The sequence below is a fragment of the Eublepharis macularius genome, chromosome 10 (assembly GCF_028583425.1).
Source record: "Eublepharis macularius isolate TG4126 chromosome 10, MPM_Emac_v1.0, whole genome shotgun sequence".
In the NCBI taxonomy this organism is placed as follows: Eukaryota; Metazoa; Chordata; class Lepidosauria; order Squamata; family Eublepharidae; genus Eublepharis; species Eublepharis macularius.
The window spans coordinates 58362131-58386162 of record NC_072799.1 but is presented as its reverse complement, the minus strand read 5'-3'; the positions used below and the strand labels follow the sequence as shown (position 1 = coordinate 58386162).

Below are 24032 nucleotides of genomic sequence, written 5' to 3'. Positions count from 1 at the left end.
ACTGAAATCAGTGAGCTTAGACTGGAGTAACTCCGCTTAGGGTTGCACTGTAAGACATGCTGAATCAACCAAGTTCTAAGAATCCCAACATTAGGTTGCCCACCAGAAATTTGCCAGTACTTGGCCATCATCTACCTTCTCTCTATACTTATCCTAAACATTGGCATGCGCTTCTCAGTTGAGACCATTCAAACACTCTTGGTGTATATGAAAAAGATTACCATTATTTTTCCTAGAAATGTCTTGGAATTCTGATTGTTGCTGAGGTGAATGTCTGGAGAAGCGACTTTCAGATAGCTTCTTCGATGACTTCAAGAGACACAGCTCAGATTCTCTAAGCTCAACTATATTTTCTGAAGTCTTAAGGTTCGTTTCCTTAGGAAACATACTTGTACGAAGACCCTCCTTCAAACTGCATTCTGAAGAAGTGTTTTTCGGAAGTGTTGCATTTTTCAATGCACTTTCTTCTTTGTCTAGAAAATTCCCTGGGTGCAGCAAATTCTTTTGCATGTTTACATTTATGCTACTTGCATATTTTAGGTTTAACCAGCTCTCGCGAACAGTGCAAATGTCCTCCTTTGGTGCTGAAGTCTGATTTTCAACAGGCTGGTTCTGTTTGTCATCAGTAGTTAAAATGTTGCTGCTAATGGCTGTGCTTGATTTTTGTTTTCCATAGTACACAGAGCATTTGTGTTTCTTTTGAGAATGGCTGTATGTTGCTGGACTCCTCTTGGCAGCATTCTGGCTTCGACTGGTTGCGGTACCCACAGAAAGGGAGCCTTTTCCTTTCCCTTTATCAGACGAACCATAAGCATCCGTAAACGTTTTGCAGCTACCCCTGAATATGAATTCAAGTTAACAGATTTATTTATTGTTTCCATAATTTTTTGAAGCATGAAGACAGAGACAAGGGAAAATAGTCATGATATTGAATACCGGGTTTTTATCTTGACCCTAACTGTATACTGTGTCGGACCCTTCATTTTAAAAAAGTCTTCTCAACTTTTTACTTATTTTAGCCAATACACTTAGTTCAGACACAATGGTGCCCAAGAAAACTAGAAAATACAAGTAGATTGTTCTTCCTGGCTCTCTACAGCTGCACTTGCCCAGAAATCTCCCCTGCCTTCAAAGATGAGGTTGTTTCTGACAGTTTGAGAAACTATTCTGACAGGAAAACAATCTTCCCTTGGTGCAGCAAAGCAGCTCATAAGAGGGAGCAGCCCTGCAGTGGCAGGTATATGAAACAAATTCAGTAAACCTGGGGATGGGAAACATTCGATGTCTGAGTCCTGACCTTCCTATGCCTCCTTCAATCCCATAATATCCAAGACATTTATACTTTTCCTTACTAAATCACAACATCAGAAAGCCAGTGTGAAGTAGTCGATCATTCATGGAAGGGAATTTCACATTTTATTCTAAAGTACTGACTAAGTATATTTTTCCAGCTGTACTATCTCTTGCACAAGCAGAAACTGCTATAGAACCTCCCCGATCGCCTCATTCTTGATAAATTACCAACTTCCACCTGTCTATGCAGGTGCTCAATCAATTCACCATTTTAAAGAGTTCTGCCCTCTCCCCCAGTCTTGAATAGAAAGAAAATATTTATTACTTGTAAGAGTCAGAACTGATGATGTCCACAGAACTGTTGTTTTGTGATGGAGAAGAGCTGGGATTTGGCCTCTGTCTTGACTTTATGAATTCTGTTAGAATGTACTGGGCTTGTTGGAAAGCGATCAGAATCACACCCAGCAGAGACAAGCTGCAAGAGAAAGAAATGTTTTCAAGAGACTAGTTGAAACGGGCAGTCAACAGAAACTGGGGATTGTGCTTGGAATACTAGAAGATGAGAAAATACAACAGGCAAATAGAAATACTGGTAAAATGCCCTTCTTCAAACATTTGTGATTCTTATCTCCATCCAGATGTACCCTGGCTCCTACCTTTCCCCACTTCTGTTTACCATCCACTTCTCTGCCTATGAGGTCATTTTCTACATTCTACAGGCAACCACAGAAGAGCAAAGAAGTGGGCTGTTCAGGGGATTTTTTTTTCTGCTTTCAACAGTTGCTTCAAAGGTAAGTAAGCTATTTGTAAAGACTTCTGTCACAGCCTCCAAAACTAAAATACAGTGACTTCTCTATTACAGGAACAACCTCAGTGGACATCTTTACTAAACAGACAAATGTTAATAGGCATAAAAACATCCAGAAACTTGCTTTGCTAGAAGGGTTATAAAAATCCTTACAAGACTTTACAAAAGATAGTATTTGTTAACTGTAACTAGAAACGTATTCAGGCATTGCTAGTGGATTTATTTATTTGCCCCCCCCCCCCCCAATTCGGAATGAAGACAGACACAAGGCTTGGGTATAAATTTGGGCCATTTATTGACCAACATTAAACTTAATAACGGCAAGGGCATCACTAGTGGTACAGGTCAGGACCAAGGGATCACCCCGGACCTCCTCCCCGACCTGTCTGGGCGAGTCACCCCTCCCCAGGTGCGAGCCATCCATGCGAATGGCTGTAACCCAGCCGGCCAGGCGAATGGTTCCCCCCCTTAAAGCTCCATACACCGCAGCCATGAAGCCCAAGGGAAGGACTTGTACAGGGGGTCCCACAGGCAGTCTGCCCTCTCAGCTGACAGCCGTACAGCCCGCCAGCCGATCCCTGACAGACCCCTATTCCCCACCAATGGGGAGGTGCCACTGGGTGCTCACCGGCCCGCTCTGTCTACCCAAATCTAACCTGCCAGGGACATAGGTTACAGTTCCACCACTCCAAGTACCACTCCTAAAAGACAGTACAAGGTAGGCGAAAAACACCTCATCCCTGTGCCAATTTGGGAAAAGGAGAAAAAATTCCTACCTGGCCCTGGTAACCAGCAACCAGCTAATCCTGTACTGCCATAGGGTGCGGTGGGTGGGCCGAGCTTTCAAAGCTGACTGAGCCCTACAGAGGCGGAGCCGCCCTTTACAGGGCCAGGCCCCACCTCCCAAAGCCTGGATGCCCAGGGATGTAAGGCTGTCTTTCCATCCATGCAGAGAGGCAAAAAGTGGCACCCAGCCTAAGCATGTTTCACATGCAGCCGGGTGTGCCATCTTACTGTTTTAGTTGACACCAGTCTGAATTAAAATGTTTTTTACCTGACAAAGAGCACTGTGAGCCTCCAAAAGGATTCTTCCCAGCTGGGTCCTGGTACTACATCTGCACACAGAGGTAAGAGATGGTGAGGAAGGGTCACATTGAGTGTAAAGTGGAATTCTACACCACCAGCAGTCACAAGAGTCAGCTCACGAATAACCCATGAAGAGGTAAAATCTGGAGTAAACCTGTATCAGAAAAAAAAATACAGTCAATGCAAGCAACAAGGGTCACATTTGCTTTCTTGTTTATTTCTGAGTTCACTTTTTGTAGATTCATTCCTTTCCTGCTAGGAAAGCATCCAATATGAAGCCCTAAAATATCTGAAGGCTAGTGAAACACCTTCAGTAAAGGCACTGCTTGTTCGTGCCACTACTGCATTGTGACTTCAGCAGGGCTTCACGGTTAACAGGTATTTGCAACATTCAGGTCCCACGAGTGAACAAGGCTCTGGGCTGCCACTTTGCCCTGATTCATGTGTAAAAATCTTTTTGTGACAACCATCTCAAATAATGGCCATGCATACATTCACCTAACCACCAAAGAGCACGCAAGCAATCGGTAAAAGATGTTGTTGGCTACTACAGAATACTTGTTAAATCTCATGAGAAATTATTCTGTTTAGTGTCATAAAGTAATCTTCATTGAGAAAATATGAAATTTTGTAGGTTTTTAGCAAAGTGAACAAAGACCCACATTATAGATTAATCCTAAAATGTTAATTTTTAAATGAACGAGGAAATGCTTACACAATGCTGATTTCCCGTGAAGCGTTTTGTGCTAGATAAAAATCGTGGCAATCTAGTACTTCAAACCCATATCCTTGACAACTGTACCCATTAATTGTCATAGATGTTATAGTAATAGGAAGATGACCAATATTCTCAACTTTAAAGCTCTTGGTGATAGAGAGAATTTGCTTGCTGTCTTTCAGTTCTGAAGAAAACAAAGTGGACAATTTAGTTCTTTTCATAGCAGACTGTACAGAAAGTGAAAAAAAGTTACTTTCACGGGAATCACATAAAGTCATCTTGATGTGCTACTGTCATAGTGACAAGAATATTTCTTGTTTCACAATAAATTAAAGCCGGTTTAACAGAGAGTAACATGGAGTATCATTCCACAGACTATTTTCCAAACATGAATGTAGTTAACATGTGAACCCCAAAAAACCCCCAATCATTGGCTGCTTCCACACACGTTGGATAATCCACTTTCAATACTCTTTAGTGAACATTTGGAACTGCTTTTCCATGTGTGGAACAAAAAATCCACTTCCAAAGGATTGTGAAAGTGCATTGAAAGTGCATTATTCAACGTGTGTGGAAATGGCCATTATGTGAAGTTCATATGTTTATGTTACCTCAGCTGTGCACAAGGAATTATAATCATGTACAATAAAAACAGACATGTCTCCATGCAGGCTGTGCCCAAATGAGCACCCACTGATGCTCTTCAGCCTCAAACCATGGAGCCTCAGGTTCATGTGCTCCCTCCTCCCCTTTGCTTGTTTCCTTTCTTCCATGTCTGGAAACAAATCAAAGTTTGCTGTTCTGGTCTGGAAGGCATACATCCGACCATTCAGCTGTAACGATAAAATACGCTCCCTCTAAAAGGGAGGAAACTGCAGTAAGCAAGAGGAGGAAGAAGGAAGACATAAATCCCAAGGCTCATTCCCATGATGCCAAACCATCCCTTGTAGCATTATTCTGTTGCTTCTTCCATTTATGTAGTATTGAGAGAAACAGACTGATCCTGGTTGGCCACTCACGTCTCCTGCAGTCCAAGAGGGTAGATTCTGGAACCTTAAATCTAAGAGAGCCTCCTGCCCCTGGCAACCTTCCTCCTACTTTCAACAGTTCTCTAGCTCCAGTGCCTTCTACATAGACCACATCCAGAACGGTCAAATTATTCCTGCAATTCATAAACATTAAGCAGTTGAAAAACAAAGGAGGCTTTTGACTACATGCCTTGTTCAACAGTACAATACAAGTGTGTTTCCCTCACCCCCCCCAAAAAAATATTTGAGACTAAAGCTAGTTTCCTGTGTATATTGATTACTTTTAGCCTTTGTAAAGTCAAACTTTACAGGCCATCAGAAGATCAGCGTTTGGACTAGGTCTCTGGTTCGAAACTATATTTATGGGAGGGCTATTTTGAAGAAGGGCAAGGATGAACAGGCCTCCAACATCCAGATGCTGCTCAAACAGAATACCAACAGTTCGCATGGTCATGGCTGCTACCTCATTACAAAGCCTCTGGATTGGCTTAACAGTGGAGAGGGTGGTGAAGTGGGGGCTTCTGTCACTGCTTCATGGATTTGGCCTGCAAACGCCAGTTGCTGATCCCCAGACTAAAGCAGTAACTGCCTGACACACAGAATAAAAGTATTCTTCCCTGCACTGACACCAAGGGCACATTCCGATACCTACACTTCTTACTGTCTCATTTTAATAACATAAGTACCACCATACACTGTAACTTATTATTATGACCTTCCCTTTCCATGGTTCTTATAGAACAGAAAGGCCACAGAGAAACTTAAATAATTATTGATATGGTAAGATGGGCAAAAAGGGTAAGAGTTGAAATGAAAATTAGTATGCAGAAAAAAGTGATAAGATTATCTGTGCATCTGTTTTTAAAATAGATTACTGTTTAAGTGCAACTATGTAACCCCCTGCTGGCCAATGCAGCAAAGTTCTCAAATGCTTTCAGATCATTTTTGATGATCCAATTTTGAAAGTTTCAGCACTGAAGCTTAGGTATTTGAATGGAAACCTGGATGTGCTTTAAATCGTAATTTAAAAAATTTTCTCATTCTCCTGGCCAGGGGTTTAAGAATAGTCCTACCTGACAAGTATAAGAGAAGTTACTCTTTTGTAATCAGTAGGTGTAAAGACAACACCAACTCGTCTCGTTTCCAAAGGTTGCAATTTTAAATGGAGCCTTTCAAAACTAGATCTGCCATAATCTTGTTCCTTTTGCAGTTCATCCTGTAAAATCAAATTAAAATCACCATATCACAACATTCACCTTATGGCATCATGACACCCCTTACTATGCATGGATTGGTAACGTTCCGTGTGTGTGTGTGTGTGTCCCCATGCACACATTAAAGTATTTTTGGTCCAACACTACAATACAGAATTACTTTTATTATGGAGAGAGAGCATCTTTTTAGCAAACTTATGAAATCATGTTTTATTATTAACACGTAAAAGCCAGAACATTTTCATTTATCCTTTGAGGACACTTTCTTACCATACTAGTGGGCACAGCAAGTATTATCAATGTATCCTAATTAAACATAAGCTCTCATTGTCAAAGCTGTGCAGACAGGAACATAGATAATTCTGTTAGTCTTCAGTAACTGCAGTTTGGAGCAACTGAGGTAGGCCTTCTGACTGGTAAAAGGTGCCTATGCAATCAGTTGAGCCATCTAACAGCTCTATAGCAATTTAGCAGAGGGTTACCTGTTTTTTCAGATTAGTTTCTGTCCTACTTTCCCTCAGCTCAAGAACTGCCAAACCTTGGCTTGCAAGTCACATTTGACTCTTCCAGAAGTGAAGAGAGGCTCACAGGCCACCACAGTTTGCAGCTCCTACACCATGTAGCATCTTTTTGGCTTCCAGCATGGATAGGCATATGCTCATCCTCATATAGTCCTCATATAGCTGCCAATAGTTCTTGCACTGCCCCCTTTGTAAAGCTAGCTGCCACTCACTACTGGCTGCAGAGCCAAATTAAAATCTTTTTCTGTACTGGCCCTTTTTATTGTTTGTAAGATGCAAAAAAAAAACCCTGCATATGTACAAATTGTGTGCATCTTTCCCCTCTCAAATAGTACAGTTCAGATAGTCAGTAAGCACGGCTACCTTTAGCCTGTGTATTCACAATATAAATTTTGATCTGGTTCTTATCCTGCCAAGCTACCAAAGCTATCTTGGTTGGGGTGGGGGGGAGTATGGAACATACTTCACTCTTTGTCATGTACAGGCCAGGGTTAGGACCTGGAACACGTCTAGTCATGAAGATAATTTCCCCACCAAAACATGTTATTAGGAAACAGACGGTGTGTTTTCAAAGGCAGTTTTGGATAGTCAGATGAATTACATTCTCTGGATGAAGGCACTTAGTTGAGTGCGTATTATGAAGACCAGAGGCTTGCTGACGAATACACTGTGGGCAGGATCAAACCTTTGACCCCTGCCTTATTTCTCACCCTACCCATTAGGAGAAAAGGCATGTTTATCAGAACACTGCAGCCATTGCAGTAAAGCCAAGGCACTTACAGCAGGTTAATGCTGACGTTGGAGCTTCATCCTGCTCTTATGATCTGAGGTCCTGTAGTTCTCAGAGGCAGAATAATGCGTCATTTAACTTTGTTTCTGAGCCCTTTCTGGAAATTTCTTTTGGGATTACTATGTAATCCACCTTGTGCCTCAGCAAGAAAGGTGGACTATAAACAACATAAATAAAGTCCAGCAATAGTAAGAATGGACCACAGAATATAAATTTAAGAACTGTTTTTTTTGGGGGGGGGGGGGAATATTTTCAGGAAAATTTCTTGGCTAACTTTATAAACACAAATAGTTCAAAATTGCTTTTCATTAAATGTAAACGCAAATTTTATGTTGCACAAAAAAGCCATTTTTTTCATACATAAAAAAGATGAAATCTAGGCTAAGCCGGGGTTGCCAACGACTTTTTAAAATTTATTGCAAGCAGGCAGCAAGATTCCCTTCTGACATAGAAAGAAAAACCAGACATAGTTACCCTGGGAACAGACTCTTCTGTCAACCTGAATTCAGTGGTTGTAAAATTAAGAGATTGTACATTTGCGCCAAACCTACACAAACCAAGATAAAAACAGATGCGAATGAGTCTGTTTCAAAACAAACATTTAGGCTGTACACATTAGAGGATAAGTCTACATTTTGGAAACAATTTTAGCAAGCAGCTAATACTAGCTCTATTGTTTCACTGTGAAAGAATGTTTTAAAGATGAGTGCTATACAGTTTCAACCAATACTCTTCACACGCAAGAAGTAGTCATATCATATGCTCTCGATTAAGAATGGAGATAGCAATGCTGAGAAGCGGTCAAAGCTACAAAGCTTGGATATTTCTTTTAAAATTAAAGACGTTATTAAAGCAAAAATGAAAAGCAGACCATGAAAGAAATTGAAAGTGGTATTCTTAAATAGTTATACTCATCATTACCATTTGCTAAGAAGACTCAGTGAAGCTTCAGGATCAGGGTAGTATGATAATGGCAGGAGTTGTAACACAACCGGGAAAGAGGAAGGGTTTCTTAGCGTGAAATATTTTACCTAAACAATTTTAAAAATTTAGGTTAGTATTTGTACCTTTGTGTTAAAATTCAAGTTAAGAGAAAAACACAAGACTGAGAGGTCCAAGATATTTTTTAAGTCTCTTATGTTTTGAAACATTCTTACACTATTTAGTTTTTGAAATATTAACACACACAAGAGTTTTCATTTGATTTAATATCTGTAGATAATACATTTGCAATTGCAGACGTTCAAAAGAAAAACATCTTATAATAGAGTAAGATAATAATGATTTTTCTTTCAAACAAATGAGCTAAATTTGTTACTTTTGCATATGATGCAAATAACGAACTTGTGGGCCTAGCATCAAGAGGGGAAGTCAAGGGGTAAGGCGAGGCAACAGAAAACAGACATTTTCTTATAATTAACAAAAGGCCACAAATGTACTGGTTACACTTTAAGGAACACTGGTGCTGCCTAGGGCACAGATCCCAAGCATCGGCTGGCCTGCCTACTGGCCAGCGACCCCCTCACCCTTTCAGCCTCCTTGCTGAAGGGGGAAACCATGGGATGACAGGCCATGAACTTCCACATGGGCACAATCCTCTGCATGGATCACCCTGCCACTTTAGAATGAGCATAGCCCGACAGCCCCCAACTGAGGTGCTCCTGGCAATGCCTCACCTCCAAGATCCCTTAAGAGGATCTCAAAGTATGGAGAAACTGGGCTGGTGGCCCCGTTTCCCCGGAAAAGGATCTATGCCTAATACTAAAACCATCACTCCCAAAGTTGTGACGATGACAGAATGGCTGATAGCATAAATCCAAGAGCCAAGCCAAACACCCAACAATCCCTAGAATGAGGGTGCGACGGGTGGGAAGATGGTTCAGGAGCTGAGTGCCGGAAGCCTGGCTGACTGTGCAACCTTTTCCCCCAGCCAGCAGTCCACTCATCCTCCAGATCTGCTGGCAGGGAAGCCCTTCCAACACAAGCCCAGCCAGTCCACTGCCAAATGGCTGGCTGGGTACTTGAACTGCTGGCTGCTGTGCTGCCCACCTGGAGACTTCCAGGCCCTGTTTAATGATGGCCACCATGCTCCACACCCGTCCACCCCTTCCCTCGAGACCCACAAACTGAGGCCCCAAGAGCAGCAAGTGAAACTTTCCACTTGCACAGATATGAGATCTAAGAGACATTCGAAGGTCAGAATTGTTTCATCAATAGACAAATGTCACCTAACGTATCTAAAAATAATACTCTTTTGAATAAATTATGACAAAAATAGGAGGCACAATTCTCTATACCTCCAACAATTAGACTAACAACCAGGATAACAAAAAAGTATTATTTTTAAAAAAGTTTTATCAGTTACTGAATTTGTAGCTCCTTTCTTCTGTCATGGAACTTTTTAAAATGGCACATGCAGAGTGGCCCTGAGCAGACTAAGACCTGCTTAGCTTAAACAAGACTGCTCTAGCACGTGGCTTCCAAATATACCATAGAATCATAGAGCTGGAAGGGGCCTTACAGACCATCTAGTCCAACCCCCTGAGACTTTGCAAGTTCAGTCCTGTCTTGGTAAAATATCTCATAAAGATTAATAATTTCCCTCTTAAAACCGCATGAAAACATAAGACTTCACCAGTGGTTTTGACAACATTTTTTTAAAATCTAAAAATAGTCTCACCATGCTATTCATTGGTGCAGCTGCACTGAAATTCAATGTATGGTCAAGTTCTGTAACCAAGTGGGGTAGAGAGAATGCAAATGATTTCTCTTCAGGACTCTCTGGAGAAGCAACAGGAATAACTTCCCCAAAATTTCTCCTGTTAAATTGACAACAAACATCTTTTTAAAATGAAGATTTGTCACTCTTACTGCCTCAACAAATTATTTCTTTTAGGAAAAATACTTCTTTTAAAATGTGAAAATATCATATAGTATTAGAGAACTGGGAAACTTCACACTAAAATAAGTGCTGAACAGTTTTTTTAAAAAAAGGAGTGTATGCAAAGTATTTACATATTTCACTGCCACTGACTAAATTAACAAATTTCCAGCACTGGAGGCTAATGTAGGATCCCAAATAGTTCTTTCCTCTCCAGCACAAATTTCCCAATTGGTATCAAGGTTCTGGGCTATATCTGTCAGCTGTAACCATGGCTAATGCTAACCAGCATTTGGGAATTTCCTCAGTAATACCAACTATGGTTAACATTAACTCAGGCTCAAGAGCACTGGCAACATAATCCTTAACCTGTGGGAGGGTGAAGGAATTCAAAGAGAGAAGAAGCTGGGAAAAAGCATTAGACACCTCGGTTCATAGCTGATCTCCCTCACCATGGTTAAGGAACCAGGAATGTTTCTTCATCATTGGCCTAACTATGGATAGGACTAATTAATTTCAGATCCCCCAAAAAGGATTACTAAGATGATTATAGTCTATCAAAATGCAGAAAAGACTACTCCATGTTGCTGAATTTAGAAATATAATTCTTTATACAGACCTGCATGTTTCACTGTGCTTAATTTTTTGCCATTTTTCATGAAGCTCATATGCAAGATCAGAATCCACAATCCCTGTAGAATGGTCCAGAGAAAGGCTTCTTTCCCAAAGAAGATTTGCTAGAATATATAACATTCCTTTTTACAGATATATAATTTTTTTCTCTACTGAACACTACTCTAGAGCTGATCTCAAGAAGGTAACATGAGAACTAACAATAAAACAGGCCGACTGACAGAGAACACTGGCTATCTGCTTTGTCATTTTTAAAATGTCATGTCACTTATAAATGTTAAAATATATGTGTTTCCTTTTCACAGCTACACCATTTTCTGGCTCACCTATTTTATGCTAGTGCAAACCCAGTACTCTGCCCTATCAAATACCCTAATCTGAAACAGATATTGATTGAACAAAAGAAAGCAGGTCTGACAACTGCTTTATTTTTATATTTGCAAAACATGTTTTTCTCAGATATGTTCTCTCTGTACATCCTTGAAAGTTAAGTTACAATGGTCAGCTGGATGCCCAGAATAATCTTGTTCTTAAGCAAGGGTCATTTTGTAGAAAAAGAGCGGGAGGAACTCATTAGCATAACTCATTAGCATATGCCATACCCCTTGCCAGCACTGGAAGTGTGTCATTAGCATAACTGATTTGCATATGCCGCACACCCTGACATCACCTATCCTAGCTGTTTTGGACCCAATCCTGGCCATTTAGGCCAAAATTGGGCCCAAAATGGCAAAAAGGGGCCGAAAAGGGGCCCCAAATGGTCAGGATCGGGCCGTTGCTGAGCGGGAGAGTGATCCACCACCTGTCAGAGGCCCGATCCGGGCCATTTCGGCCTCAATCCAAGCCGAAATGGGCCTAAAATGGCTAAGAGTCAGGTGAGCAGGGCCACCTGTCATGTGACCTCTTTGGGGAACTGTTGGAACTGTGTTCCTGTGCGTCCCCCCTCAAAATGAGCCCTGTTCTTAAGAAGTACAAAGTGTATTACATTTATTTCATGAAAAAGGTCTTCTATGGCAGTGTTTCCCAACCTTTTCCAGTCTTAAAGCTATATAAACCTACCAATCAGCAGAACTGTGCATGCACAGACCCATCTGGGACTGCCCAAAAGACTGACAATGAACCACTGTTCTATAGCTCAAAGAGAAACTCATGACATACCACAGAGAAGTTACGAATCAGAGGATACTGATATGGTCATGTGGGTTTCACATCATTGAGCCTAATGAGGTAGCCACACACAAAATATACCTGACCCGGGTTGCATGAGACCACATAATCTTTCTGAAAGCCCTTTGGTAAGAGCCTTAAAATTGTATTTTATCTTTTAGATCTAAGCTAGATACGGGATGATGACATATATGCATATCTGCTTCTGATATTTTTAACATACAGACATGTCTATTTAATCTTTGTATATTTTGACTATTTCAAGATTGATTAGATGGATTTTAAATAAAAGTCTTAAAAGACAACACTGAGAGCGGGACCACAAGTGACACCTGACACAGGTTGGACACTAGTCAGCTTCCCTCAAGTTTTGATGGGAAATGTAGGCATCCTGGTCTTGCAGCTTGACTCTCTGACTGCTGTCCAATGGACTTTTCAACTGTCACTTGTCCAACATTCCGCCTGCCTACATTTCCCATCAAAACTTGAGGGAAGCTGGCAAGTGTCCAACCTGTGTCAGGCATCACTTGTGGTCCCGCTCTGAGTGATTATTGGCTGAGATGCATGATTTTCACTTGATACCTGGAAAGTAAACAAACTTCTGACTTCAAAGAGGCTGAAGAAGAGAACAGCCATTTATATACAGCTCTGTGGTTTAGTGGTTTGAGCATTATTTGAAAAAGAGTCTTCGTTTCCATATGTATTTTAAAAGGAATGCTATCCTGCAAGAAAGACAGAACTCTGCAGCACCTCTATTCCCTACCCAACAAGCTCCAGTGTTGTGGTATGGATAGAATATTGAACTGGGGTGTTCTGGGTTTCGTTCCCTACTAGTTTACTGACTAAGCAAAGGGCTGAGCTCACCCCAAATATAGGTGCATCATAAATGCACACCAGAGACTTTCTGATGTATCTGGGGCTAGGCAACCTCTTTATGTGGCCACTCAGGAAGCAAACCCTTCCCTTCCTTTAGAAATCAAAATCCACTAGCATCTATTTTCTCAAGGGAAAAGCCCATTTATGGCTTTCCTTCACCTGCTCAAAGCAGAAACTGCTTCCAACGTGGCTCTTTGGAAGGGCCTTTGCATCTTCAAGGAGTGCTTCCACTGTAGGACCATACTTGGCTTCATACAATGCAATACTTTGAGCAAACTCTCAGCATTTTACAACTGGCCCTGTTGCAACAGCAGTCATTGTGTGCCAACACTGACTCCTCCTCTCAAAATCTCAGAAGCACCAATGCCTCAAGGATAGGGGGGCCTTACGTTCAGGGAAAAGGGGGTTTATTTTATTAAACACCTTCACACTGTTAACTTTATATTGGCATGTAAAAAAAAATTTACACTACAATTACCTGTTTCAGACATTCTCAAGGAACAGTACATATCATAATGTATTATGGCTTCAAAATTAAGCTCTCCCTGCTGAAAAACATTAATTGAAAATTGTATAAATCGGCATAATGCATGTTAACGAAGAGAAAGAAAATGAAACATAAACCATCTCTATAACACACTATTCCATCTCCCCTCATAAAATTATTTTACAAGATCAGAGAGAAAAATCACAATTTAAAGCCATTTTGCATGTTAAAAGATTTAGTTTTATTTTAACATGGTAAAAAGGGAACTTGCACCTTTCTTCTGCAGGGGGAGGCATGTGGAACACGTGCAAGCTTTCACCTTTGACCACTCGCAGCAATGTGCAAAGAGGTCTAGAGCACAGCATTCTCCTCCCCAACTCCCTGCAACCATTAAGACTGGAGGAAGAGGAATAATAATGATGATGATGATGATGATGATGAGACTTGCATGAAAGAGACTTTGTTTCAGCAAGCTTGCATACGGTAATACTTCATAAAATCTGCAATAATTTTCCTACTCTTAAATTGTATACATAATTTTCCAAAAAACCTAAATGAGTCAAAATAATCCGGAAATAACAGCACTCAACAACCATAACAGTTCAATGCTGTACCTGGGACGAAGTAGAATAAATCTGTAGCGGTATCTCAAATATCATTCCAATATTTGTGGTCACAAAAACACTGGAAAATAGACTTATTACAAATTCTTTGATATGGAGTTTCAAAGAAAATGCATTCCAACAGCCTGGAGGTAGAGTCAGAGGATCAGTGAAGTTCAGGACCTAAAGATGAAAACATCGGATCAAGATAACAACAGAGAAACATTTTACTTTGGTTTCATATCTTTTGCTTCTAATTAGCTAATTCTAATGCTAATTAGAAGCAATGTAGAGAAGAAAATTGCTAATGCAGAGAAGAAAATATGGCTGTAAAAAGAAAAATAATAATGACAAAATCACCAACACCTTTTGCTACCTTATTCGTGGTCCCCAATACATGGGACTGTGCAATTGCTGCTGCAAATCCCCCTTTACTGTCAGCAGCCTTCCCAAGGGCAACGACAATTGTGGATCAGGTCCTAAGTTTTAAAATCTATACAAATGCATCCCATCATTCAATTATAAAAAAGATGCACGCAAAATTCAGTATCCTGGTAATCTCAGTTGCTAGTCAACAAAGAATAGAAGATTTGTAGGCAATGCCTTGGAAAACCTCAACGGGAAGACAAAGCAAAATAGGCCTATCTGATTAGAGCATGGGCCTTCAATACCCTGAGTAGCTTCCTTTGCCTCCCATAACTAGTAAAAATCAAAGTAATATATTCAGATAAGCGAGCTACTAAAATGTTAATAATTTATACTAGTCAAATAATTTAATTTTACTTAGTGAAGAATTGATTTTTTGAGGGCATGACCCAAAGTATAATGATGATGATGATGATGATGATAACATTTGATTTATATACCACCCTTCAGGACAACTTAATGCCCACTCAGAGCGGTTTACAAAGTATGCTATTATTATTCCCACAACAAAACACCCTGTGAGGTGGGTGGGGCTGAGAGAGCTCCAGAAAACTGTGACTAGCCCAGCTGGCTTCAAGTGGAGGAGCAGGGAATCAAACCCGGCTCTCCAGATTAGAGTCCCGCGCTCTTAACCACTACACCAAACTGGCTAATAGAGGAAGGCTGTGATATCAAGTCTGCCCCCTCACTGAAAAGAAAAGTACACAGTAGATCCTAAAACAAAAACTCACTTTTAAAATATCCTTCGTTTCTCTTGCAACATAGACATCATTTAACACTATATTCAAATCAAAATTGTTCGTAAACCATATAGACCAAGACGCTGAAATACTGTGATGTGGTTCTATGTGAAATGCCTTCATAAATGGATCAGTGCCATGGTACCTATAAAGGTTAAAATATACATGAGACACCATTATCTTAAATCTATTTTACCCTTTTTTTTCAAAATTATATCCATTATTGTTGCCTAGCCTTGACTATCACGGTGGTTTACAATAAAGTTCATAAATAAGTAAACACAAAATTAAGAACAAAAATATAAAAAGCTATAATAATATAAAGCCTTAGCCACTGCCCCAGAAGCCATAAGAGTGTGATTCTGTAGTCTTCTTGAGAGAGTTCCACAGGGTGGGCACCACACATGAGAAAAGCTCACTCTTAATAGTTGTTAAGTATATTTAGTGAAATGCAGTTATAGCTAACATGCAAAATTATGACTATAAAAATGTAATAAATATGTACACACACAAATATTTAGGTATTTACACATTATGATAACGCTAAATGGGTAGACACCAGCTGAAATGTTTGCCTTATTTTCTTATGCCATCAAACACTAGGCACTTTCTACAAAAAGGATTGCCCCACTTGAGTTTTCTTTTCAATCAACTGTATTTTCAATATATTCTCTTAACAACTTACAAACACAGTGTATGGATTTCTGGCGGGAAAAGTATAAATATGCACAGCAGCTTGTATACTGGAAACACAGCACTCTGAAGACAGAGGGTACATACACATGGGGCTGCTCCAATCATGCACATATATCTTTTGATGAATTTCAGATCAATGTGTAAGCTACATCCCCTAAAAATATTATGTTTTGAGGAAAACATATACCCCTTTCCACATTACAGGTGAACATGTACATTTTTCTTTTCTGATTTCTTCTAACATGACCTAGTCCCAAATTAGAACTGCCATCACTCTGTGTGTACACCACAGTACATTTTATAGTTTAGAGTATTCTGGTGCACATTTAATGAAAATCTTACCTTTCCACAGCAGCATGGGAAGAACATGCTTTGAGCAAGGTATCACTGTCTAGCAAGTTTATCCTGTTGTTAACAACATGATTGTTTTCATGGTCACACAGTGAACCTGTATCAAGAAAAAGTGAATTTCACTTCAGAACATATATAATAAAAACTCTGAAGATTCTAAAAATGTTTCTAAAGAAAGACCTGTGAAGGCCTATTAAAAAAAAAAACCTTGAAAAACTGGAAAAGACAAATACTAAAATTCAGGTTACCTACTTTGGGTTGAGAAATTCCTGGAAGTTTTGGGGTTGAGCTTGGGGAGGGGGTGATTTAGGGAGAGGGAGCTCAGCGTGGTATAATTCAATACAGTCCACCCTCAAAGCAGCCATTCTCTCCAGAGAAACTGATCTCTGTTGTTTGGAAATCAGTTGGAATTCCAAGAGATCTCCATCTCCCCACCTGGAGGTTGGCAATCCTAATTAAAACACAATTTTTTTCTTCCCAAAGATTGAAAAAGAAGGACTGGAGAAGGACATAAAATTCTTTAATGAAATTCTTTCAGAATAGTGAATGCCTTCTCAAATCGTTTTTAAAAAATACTCCATCAATCATGATTCAAGTCCACCAACACCTTTAAAGACCAACAAGATGTTCCGGAGTTTATGCTTTTGAGAGTCAAGCTCCCTTCATCAGACACTTTCATCAGGAGTGCTTGATTGACTCTCAACAGTTGGTACGCTGGGAAATCTTGTTGATCCTTAAAAGGTGCCACTGGACTCATATCTTGCTCTTCTACTGCAGACCAATACAGCGGTCTCTCCCAATCAATAAAGTAGATTCCAAAGGAATAGCTGATGATTGTAACAGTATGACTGCATCTGACTGGATTTGAAACCAGAAACACATTTAGGACTCAGTGCTGGAAAAGCACTTTAAAGTATTATAGAATACAGAATATTTTCAAGAATTTGGTCCAGAAACATAGTTTAAGCACCTTAAAAGCATATTGTCTATGCAGGTATCTGGATATTTTCCCTCTCTGTTTGGAATGTTTTGTTGAAGTCTAATTTTCTAAATTAAACCTTTATATGTTATGCAGCACTATCTCACACTGAGAAAAAAAAGGGCAGGGCAGGTTTTTCCTGATTTCTAGTTTACTACTCTGTTTACCTGACTCCACTCACTTTTGATCACAGCAGTGTATCATTTATTAAATGCTGTATCAAATATAAAGTAAAAGAATTTTGAATAAGCAACATCTTGATGCAGTTACTGGTTTCTTGCACATGCTTCTGCACAAAGTTCTGCTCAGACTTCATACAACTTTAGCATGTGGTAAATCTGAGCCTGAAAAGGCAATTTATGCTAAAGTGATGATGGGAAAAGACCTTTCTTCTGTCCACTGCAAACTCTAGCTACCCTACTGCAGTTTATCACACTGTGAGATACAGGACAGTATAAGAATGGTCAGACTACACTGTATCATATATCTCCGTCTATTAGATTTGCTTGTTTGTTTGTTTTCATTTGTTTGTTTATAGTCTGCTCTCCCTGCAAGCAGGATCACGTCAGTTTAAAAGACATCAAATAAAACAGATAAAACCAGTAGCGTAAAAAACAGGTACAAGTTACAGATTCACCCTCAGCAGGGCACACTGCACAGTCCCGTATACAGCCATTCTGGGTCCATGGGGTCTACTGACAATCATCAATGTGCCCCCTCCTCTGGTAGGAGGACAAGTTGGAGGCCTGCTTGCCTCAACGACCAAAGGCCTGGCAGAACATCTCCGTCTTGCAGGCCCGGTGATATAATAAATCTTGCTGGGCCCGAGTTGTCACAGAGAGTTCCACTAGGCTGAGAGCAGGGCCAAAAAGGCCCAGGTCCTGGCAGAGGCAAGATGGACCGCCTTGGAGCCAGGGACCACCAGTAGATGTTTGTCTGCTGAATGGAGCAGCCTCCAAGGAATATAGGGTGAGAGACAGTCTCTTAGGTATACTGGTCCCAGTCTGCCAAGGGCTTTAAAAGTCAAAACCTTGAACCTGATCTGGAATTCCATAGGGAGCCAGTGCAGTGGGCACACAACAGGTGTCACATGCTACCGGAACAGAGTCCCAGTCAGAAGTCACACTGCTGCATTCTGGACCAGCTGTAACTTCCAGAGCAGGCCCAAGAGCAGTCCAGCGTAGAGCCAGTTACTACAGTCCAACCTGGAAGTGACCATTGCATGGATTACTGTTGCCAGGTCGTGGGTCGAAAAGTAGGGGGCAAGCTGCCTGATCTGACATAGTAAAACGCCCATCTGGCAACCGCCACGATCTGGGCCTCCATTGATAATAAGGCATCCAAGGGCCACACCCAGACTTCTTACCACTGAAGCAGGCGCAAGCAGTGTCCCATCGAGAGACGGGAACCGGATCCCTGAGCCTGACAGCCCACAACCTGGGTAAAGGACCTCCGTCTTCGTTGGATTCAACTTCAGCCTGCTCTGCTTTAGCCATCCAGTCACAGCCTCCAATGCCCTTGCATCTTCTGGTGCTACTGATGTGAGACTTCATGAGGATTGTTTTAGCTAATATATTTGTGACTTGCTATAATCTTAGCCCCTCTGTAACTGTGCATATAAGCAGAGAGGTGTGACATAAATACCATACCTTTACAAACAATGGAAGCTACTTCGGTGAAATTTGTGGCTGATGATGGCAGCATTATTGGCTCAAACAGCACAGAAACTGTTCCTTTCTGTGACAAATGCTTCACATCCTACCAAAAAAATAAAAAGCATAGTATTGCAACTTTAGCAGCTATAAATTTTCATCTTCATAACAATTTAACTTGCAAGTCACTGCAGCTCATTCTGTCAAGCAATCTTTATTTGAATAACCAACATCCTGATGCAGTCCTTGATTTCTTATAAATCAATTCTGCATAAAGCTCCACTAAGACTTCATAGAAAAACCTCAGCCTGGGACACACCTGCACCTGGAGGCCAACTTACGCAGTAGTGTGATAAGTGGCTATAAAAAGGACCCTTATTTTATCCATTGCAGAATTATTCATTTTACTGTAAGAAAACTTATTTAGTTCAAAATGCAGAAGCAAAGACCTTATTGGGACATCTCACAGTGATCATATAAAGCCACTGTTATTCCCGTTACAGCAACTGTCAGTTTGGCTATGGGTCCAATCGAAGATGACGGGATTAATCTTTAGAGCCCTAAACAGCCAGGATCCAGGATATCTGAAACACTTAATGTCTGTAAATGGTGCTCTCCTATAGGAATCACCACAGCTAAAGTCAGTTTGTCAGGGAAGTCTTGGATTACTGGGACAGAACATGCAGTGCAATTTTACTTTACACCCCTGTAGATGGTTGTAAGATTTTATGTAGTCGTTACTGATATTAACATATGCCTCCTTGACCCTTTTTTAAAGACTGAAAGGCCATCTTGTAAAGGACCCTAAATAAACACATTTATTCTGAGAAAGAGTAAGTATGGAATATTCATGGCATTGCTTAGAAATTCCCTTTTAAATGATGTATGCTGTTGAAAAGAAACATCAACCTTTGGTTCTAATTTCATTTAATAAAAAATATTATGTTCCTCACTCTCCAGAATCTGCTCGACTTGGCGCTCCACTCACAGTTTTAAAACTAAGCAGAACAAGCAGGAACCCGCAAAATGTTGCTGAAAAGACAGTAATCATCACCGAGGACTGCAGAAAATGCTCTGTAAAACTCCCCACTGCTCTTGAAAAAAGACCAGGTATGTTAATTCACAAATTTCTGGAACATCTACTGGAGTTACAGAGAGAAGCGAACAGAGAATGTGTTTCCACTTACTCCCCTGAGCACTGTAATATTCAATACAAAGACAGAGGGAAAATAAAGCCCATTTGCTCATTCCCTCTGGTCACTTCAATGGTGCCATCATATGTGAACAAATTGCTTTATACAGAGTCAAACTCAGGACCAAGCTACAAGTAACGAATGACACAGGTTGGACACTTGTCAGCTTCCCTCAAGTTTTAATGGGAAATGTAGGCATCCTGGTCTTGCAGCTTGGCTCTCCGACTGCTGTCCAATGGACTTTTCAACTGTCACTTGTCCAACATTCCGCCAGTCTACCTACATTTCCCATCAAAACTGGAGGGAAGCTGACAAGTGTCCAACTAGTATCAGGCGTCACTTGTAGTTTGGCCCACAGTCTTTCTAGCCAAGTGTCACCTACTACAGTAAAAGATTTCTTTTACCAACACCTGCTACCCCAGATCCTTTAACTGGAAATGTAAAAGAGTGAATTGGGACCTTCAGCCTGCAAAGTATTTTCTCTGCCACTGATCCATGGCCCCTCCTTACTTTCAAACTCTCTCCTAACTCAAATTAGATGGATGTATCCTTCAGGAGTCAGTTTCCAACTACTGCGTTCATCTATTTTCTAGTTATCCCCTTTTTTATGGCCTGACAAAGGCTAGACCTCTGGCAGTGCACAAAGTCAACAATTTACAAAGTCAATCAAAGATTCAGCAAAGGATTCTTTGATTTCTATGTCCACCACAGCTATTCCCCAAGTTCATTTTCATCTAAAGCCAAGTACTAACATTACTGTATCAGAAAGTCGGGGGGGGGGGGGGGGAATCACTAATTAGATAGTTTCTGCCCCAATTTTTTGAAGCAAACTTCAGAACATAGATTATCAGTTACTGGCAGGTTGCATACAGTTAAAGAATACTTATCAAATCATAATTACCTGCACGTGCAAAAGGTTGCTGCCTGAATGCAACACATACAGGATTACTGGGTAATCATCTGTCCAAAAAGAGAATAAATAAAACCAAAGGTCAAAGCTCTGCTATCAATTTTGTGCGGTAACACAGAAAATTACCAAGATAAATGACAAAGGACGGATGAAGATCTTAGGACCTACCTGAGGTTTGTGTTTTGTTCACCGCTACAAAAACGACAAAGAGGTTTTCCAATATGTATTGTCTTAGGTCCACAAATTCATGCTGCATGTTTTCCACTTGGACTATTAAGCTTATTTCTAGCAGCAGCAGACCATCAGGTGCAAAGCAGCAATTCTACAACAAAATTCCACAAATGTTTTATTAATTTATAACACTTCTATTATGCTTTTCCACCCTACTCAGGGTCCCCAAGGTAGCAAACATTAAAAACATTTCAAACATTCAAACAAGTAACCACAGTACAATGTTTAGAATCCTTCATTCAAATTCATGTCAATGCTAATAATGAGCTAAAAGGGGCCTAGACAAATTGCTATGATTGACACTACAAAAGAATTAAATCCATTGCTGAACAACAATGGACCAAAAAGAAAAGCTGGTTCTTAACCCTCACAAAACACAACCCAGTAAAAGGGATCTTTATTTCTCATCTCTTGATTTGAAACGGTTAGATGTGAGAACTGCTGACAAGAGTCCTTTAGTTTCTCTCTATGCCATTGTGACCTGCAAAGCGAGACGACAGGGACTTCTACAATACAGATCTCTACTCAGAAGCAAATAAGAAATTATGAGAAACGCAAAACTGGGTAAGTGATATCCATTCTTGAAGTAGGTTGTGGCAAGCATGAATGTGAAAGGGCAGAACAGTCAAGCATCAAGAGGGAGTGGGCATGGAGTGGGCATGGTGGAAGAACCTGATCGTTCACAGATATGAATTGCTTCTTATTAATCTACTTGACTGACTCACAAATTGTAGGGAGCTGAACTAAAGTCTTAAAAAACATATTTGAAACCGGGGTTTTGAAAGAAGCCGCCATTTATTTTGGATATATTAAAAGGTTAATTCACACATTACAGAATTTACATGGGATTCTGAGTGATGAGTTTTGGGTTCCCTGTTGGGAACTTTATTTCTAGGTGTACCTGGACCTGATTCTGTTCAGAACTACATATAAAATGGGCTCATATCTCCCTTCCATGTCACGTTCCCAACCTGACTGGCCCTAGGGAGTAATTATTTGCACCCGATACAGGTGATGGGGCATACAGCAGTCATCTGGGCCATTTCAGGTTGGGAAACTGACATGGGTGAGGGGGAGCTTAAGCTTCTTCTCTGTGAGTACCATGGTCCTGTCTTAATGATGCCAGATAGAACTATGGGAGAAGTAATGATGCAACAGTGAACAAGGACTCATTTTAACATTACTCATTGCAGCAACTATTTCTAGTGGTAAATATCAAACTTAAAAGTGTCTTCTGCAACATATAGTGGGTTAGCTGGTGTTTGGGACAGACTTACAGAAGCCATGATATCCCAAGCCAGGTCTCAACAGCCAGCCATGGGCCCTGCAAAACTGTCTGAGCAACGTCGACTACATTAGAGTACAACTTCTAGATGTTACAGGTATGTCTGGGTTTACCCCAGAGATGCGCTGCCATTTTAAAAAGCAAACTCCCAACCAAGAACTCCTTTAAACATTGTGGAGGCCTGATTCTGGTCAAGACCACAGCAGCTCAGGGGAAGGGGGAGATCCTGCTCCCCCTCTATTGTTTCCCCCCTAAAAATGGTGCTGAGGGACATTATTGGCCCGTATGTCCCCCCAGTGTCATTTTCGGCAAGAAAAACAATGGTGGGGGGGGGGGAGGAACCCAACCAGAATCAGGTTCTTGACATATTTTAAAGCAGTTTCCATGAGGGAATTTTTTAAAATGGCATTTTGGGGATGTCCGTCATATCTATCAAAAAGAGTCCAGTAGCACCTTTAAGACTAACCAACTTTATTGTAGCATAAGCTTTCGAGAATCACAGTTCTCGTCCTCAGATGCAGTTCTCTTCATCATATCTATGTGAGCCCTCAGATGGGAATGATTGTGAATGGAACTTAACACATTGGGGGACTCTCGCTAACAACAGACTGGAAAACAAAAACGATACATCATACCTTAAAATGGTGGTGCAATTTGTTATGCAAACTGCATTCAAGATGAACTTTTAAATAACTGACATTCTTAGCTTCTGCCTGGAAAAATTTAAAGACACAAACAGAAAGTAGTTCAATAATCTGAAGCTGGAAGAAATAGGTACCAGACTGTCAAAGACAGCTTATTCCCAAGAAACATGAGGCCAAAGAAGATACTTATTTTCTTGGCCAAAAACATATGCTTCCCTAAACACACAGGAAAGTATATATTTTCAGGTTGGGAAAATATTCCAGACCTTTCTTCTACACCAAAATTTGCCAATTTACTTCCCTCTTTTTAACTTAAAAATAAAAATCCTAGAATTTGCTTACGTTTTGACTCTCTGAACACTATTCGCAAAGTTATAAGTTATCAGTTGTATGTATGTATGTATGTATTTATTTTGGTTCACGACCAGCTTTAAACTAGTAAAATGAGACATTCCCTTATAGTTATCAGTTGTGTTTCTAAGGTCTCTTAATTTTTTTTTAACCAAAAATAACTAGCACAAATTGAGCAATTCCTTCATTATTATATTTTAGGTGAATGTAGCCCCATACAGTCCAAGAAAAAGACACAAAAGTTTACAAAGCATATTCAGAAAAGAGGTAAAACCAATTCTTTACAGCAGCACTGCCAAAAGTTAGTAAAGCACCATCAAGGCCTGCCTAAAACAGAATAGTTCATTGTTCCATCTTGTTCAAGAATCCCTGCAGAATCCACAAGGGGGAGATGTTGCCCATAAAATACAACATTTAAACCTTTAAGGTCAAAAAGCAGGGCCTTTTCTGCACCAGTGATTTTACTCCTC

General features: G+C 40.4%; 1 protein-coding gene across 5 annotated transcripts in view; it reads right to left on the bottom strand.

Annotated features, from left to right (window-relative positions):
- The window catches only part of TMEM131L (transmembrane 131 like), a 91264-nt gene that overhangs the window by 13274 nt on the left and 53958 nt on the right, over positions 1-24032 (bottom strand). For all 5 annotated transcript variants that reach the window (XM_054989887.1, XM_054989888.1, XM_054989889.1 and 2 more), the window contains 18 exons: positions 23203-23280; positions 21220-21373; positions 21043-21101; positions 18946-19054; positions 16309-16414; positions 15262-15415; positions 14117-14287; positions 13494-13563; positions 10959-11076; positions 10139-10277; positions 8380-8489; positions 7933-8005; positions 6007-6149; positions 4925-5067; positions 3903-4089; positions 3156-3341; positions 1619-1768; positions 222-838 (listed from right to left, as the gene is read on the bottom strand). In XM_054989887.1, coding sequence (XP_054845862.1) covers positions 222-838; positions 1619-1768; positions 3156-3341; positions 3903-4089; positions 4925-5067; positions 6007-6149; positions 7933-8005; positions 8380-8489; positions 10139-10277; positions 10959-11076; positions 13494-13563; positions 14117-14287; positions 15262-15415; positions 16309-16414; positions 18946-19054; positions 21043-21101; positions 21220-21373; positions 23203-23280 — 2767 coding nt within the window. The remainder of the gene's footprint in view (positions 1-221; positions 839-1618; positions 1769-3155; positions 3342-3902; positions 4090-4924; positions 5068-6006; positions 6150-7932; positions 8006-8379; positions 8490-10138; positions 10278-10958; positions 11077-13493; positions 13564-14116; positions 14288-15261; positions 15416-16308; positions 16415-18945; positions 19055-21042; positions 21102-21219; positions 21374-23202; positions 23281-24032) is intronic.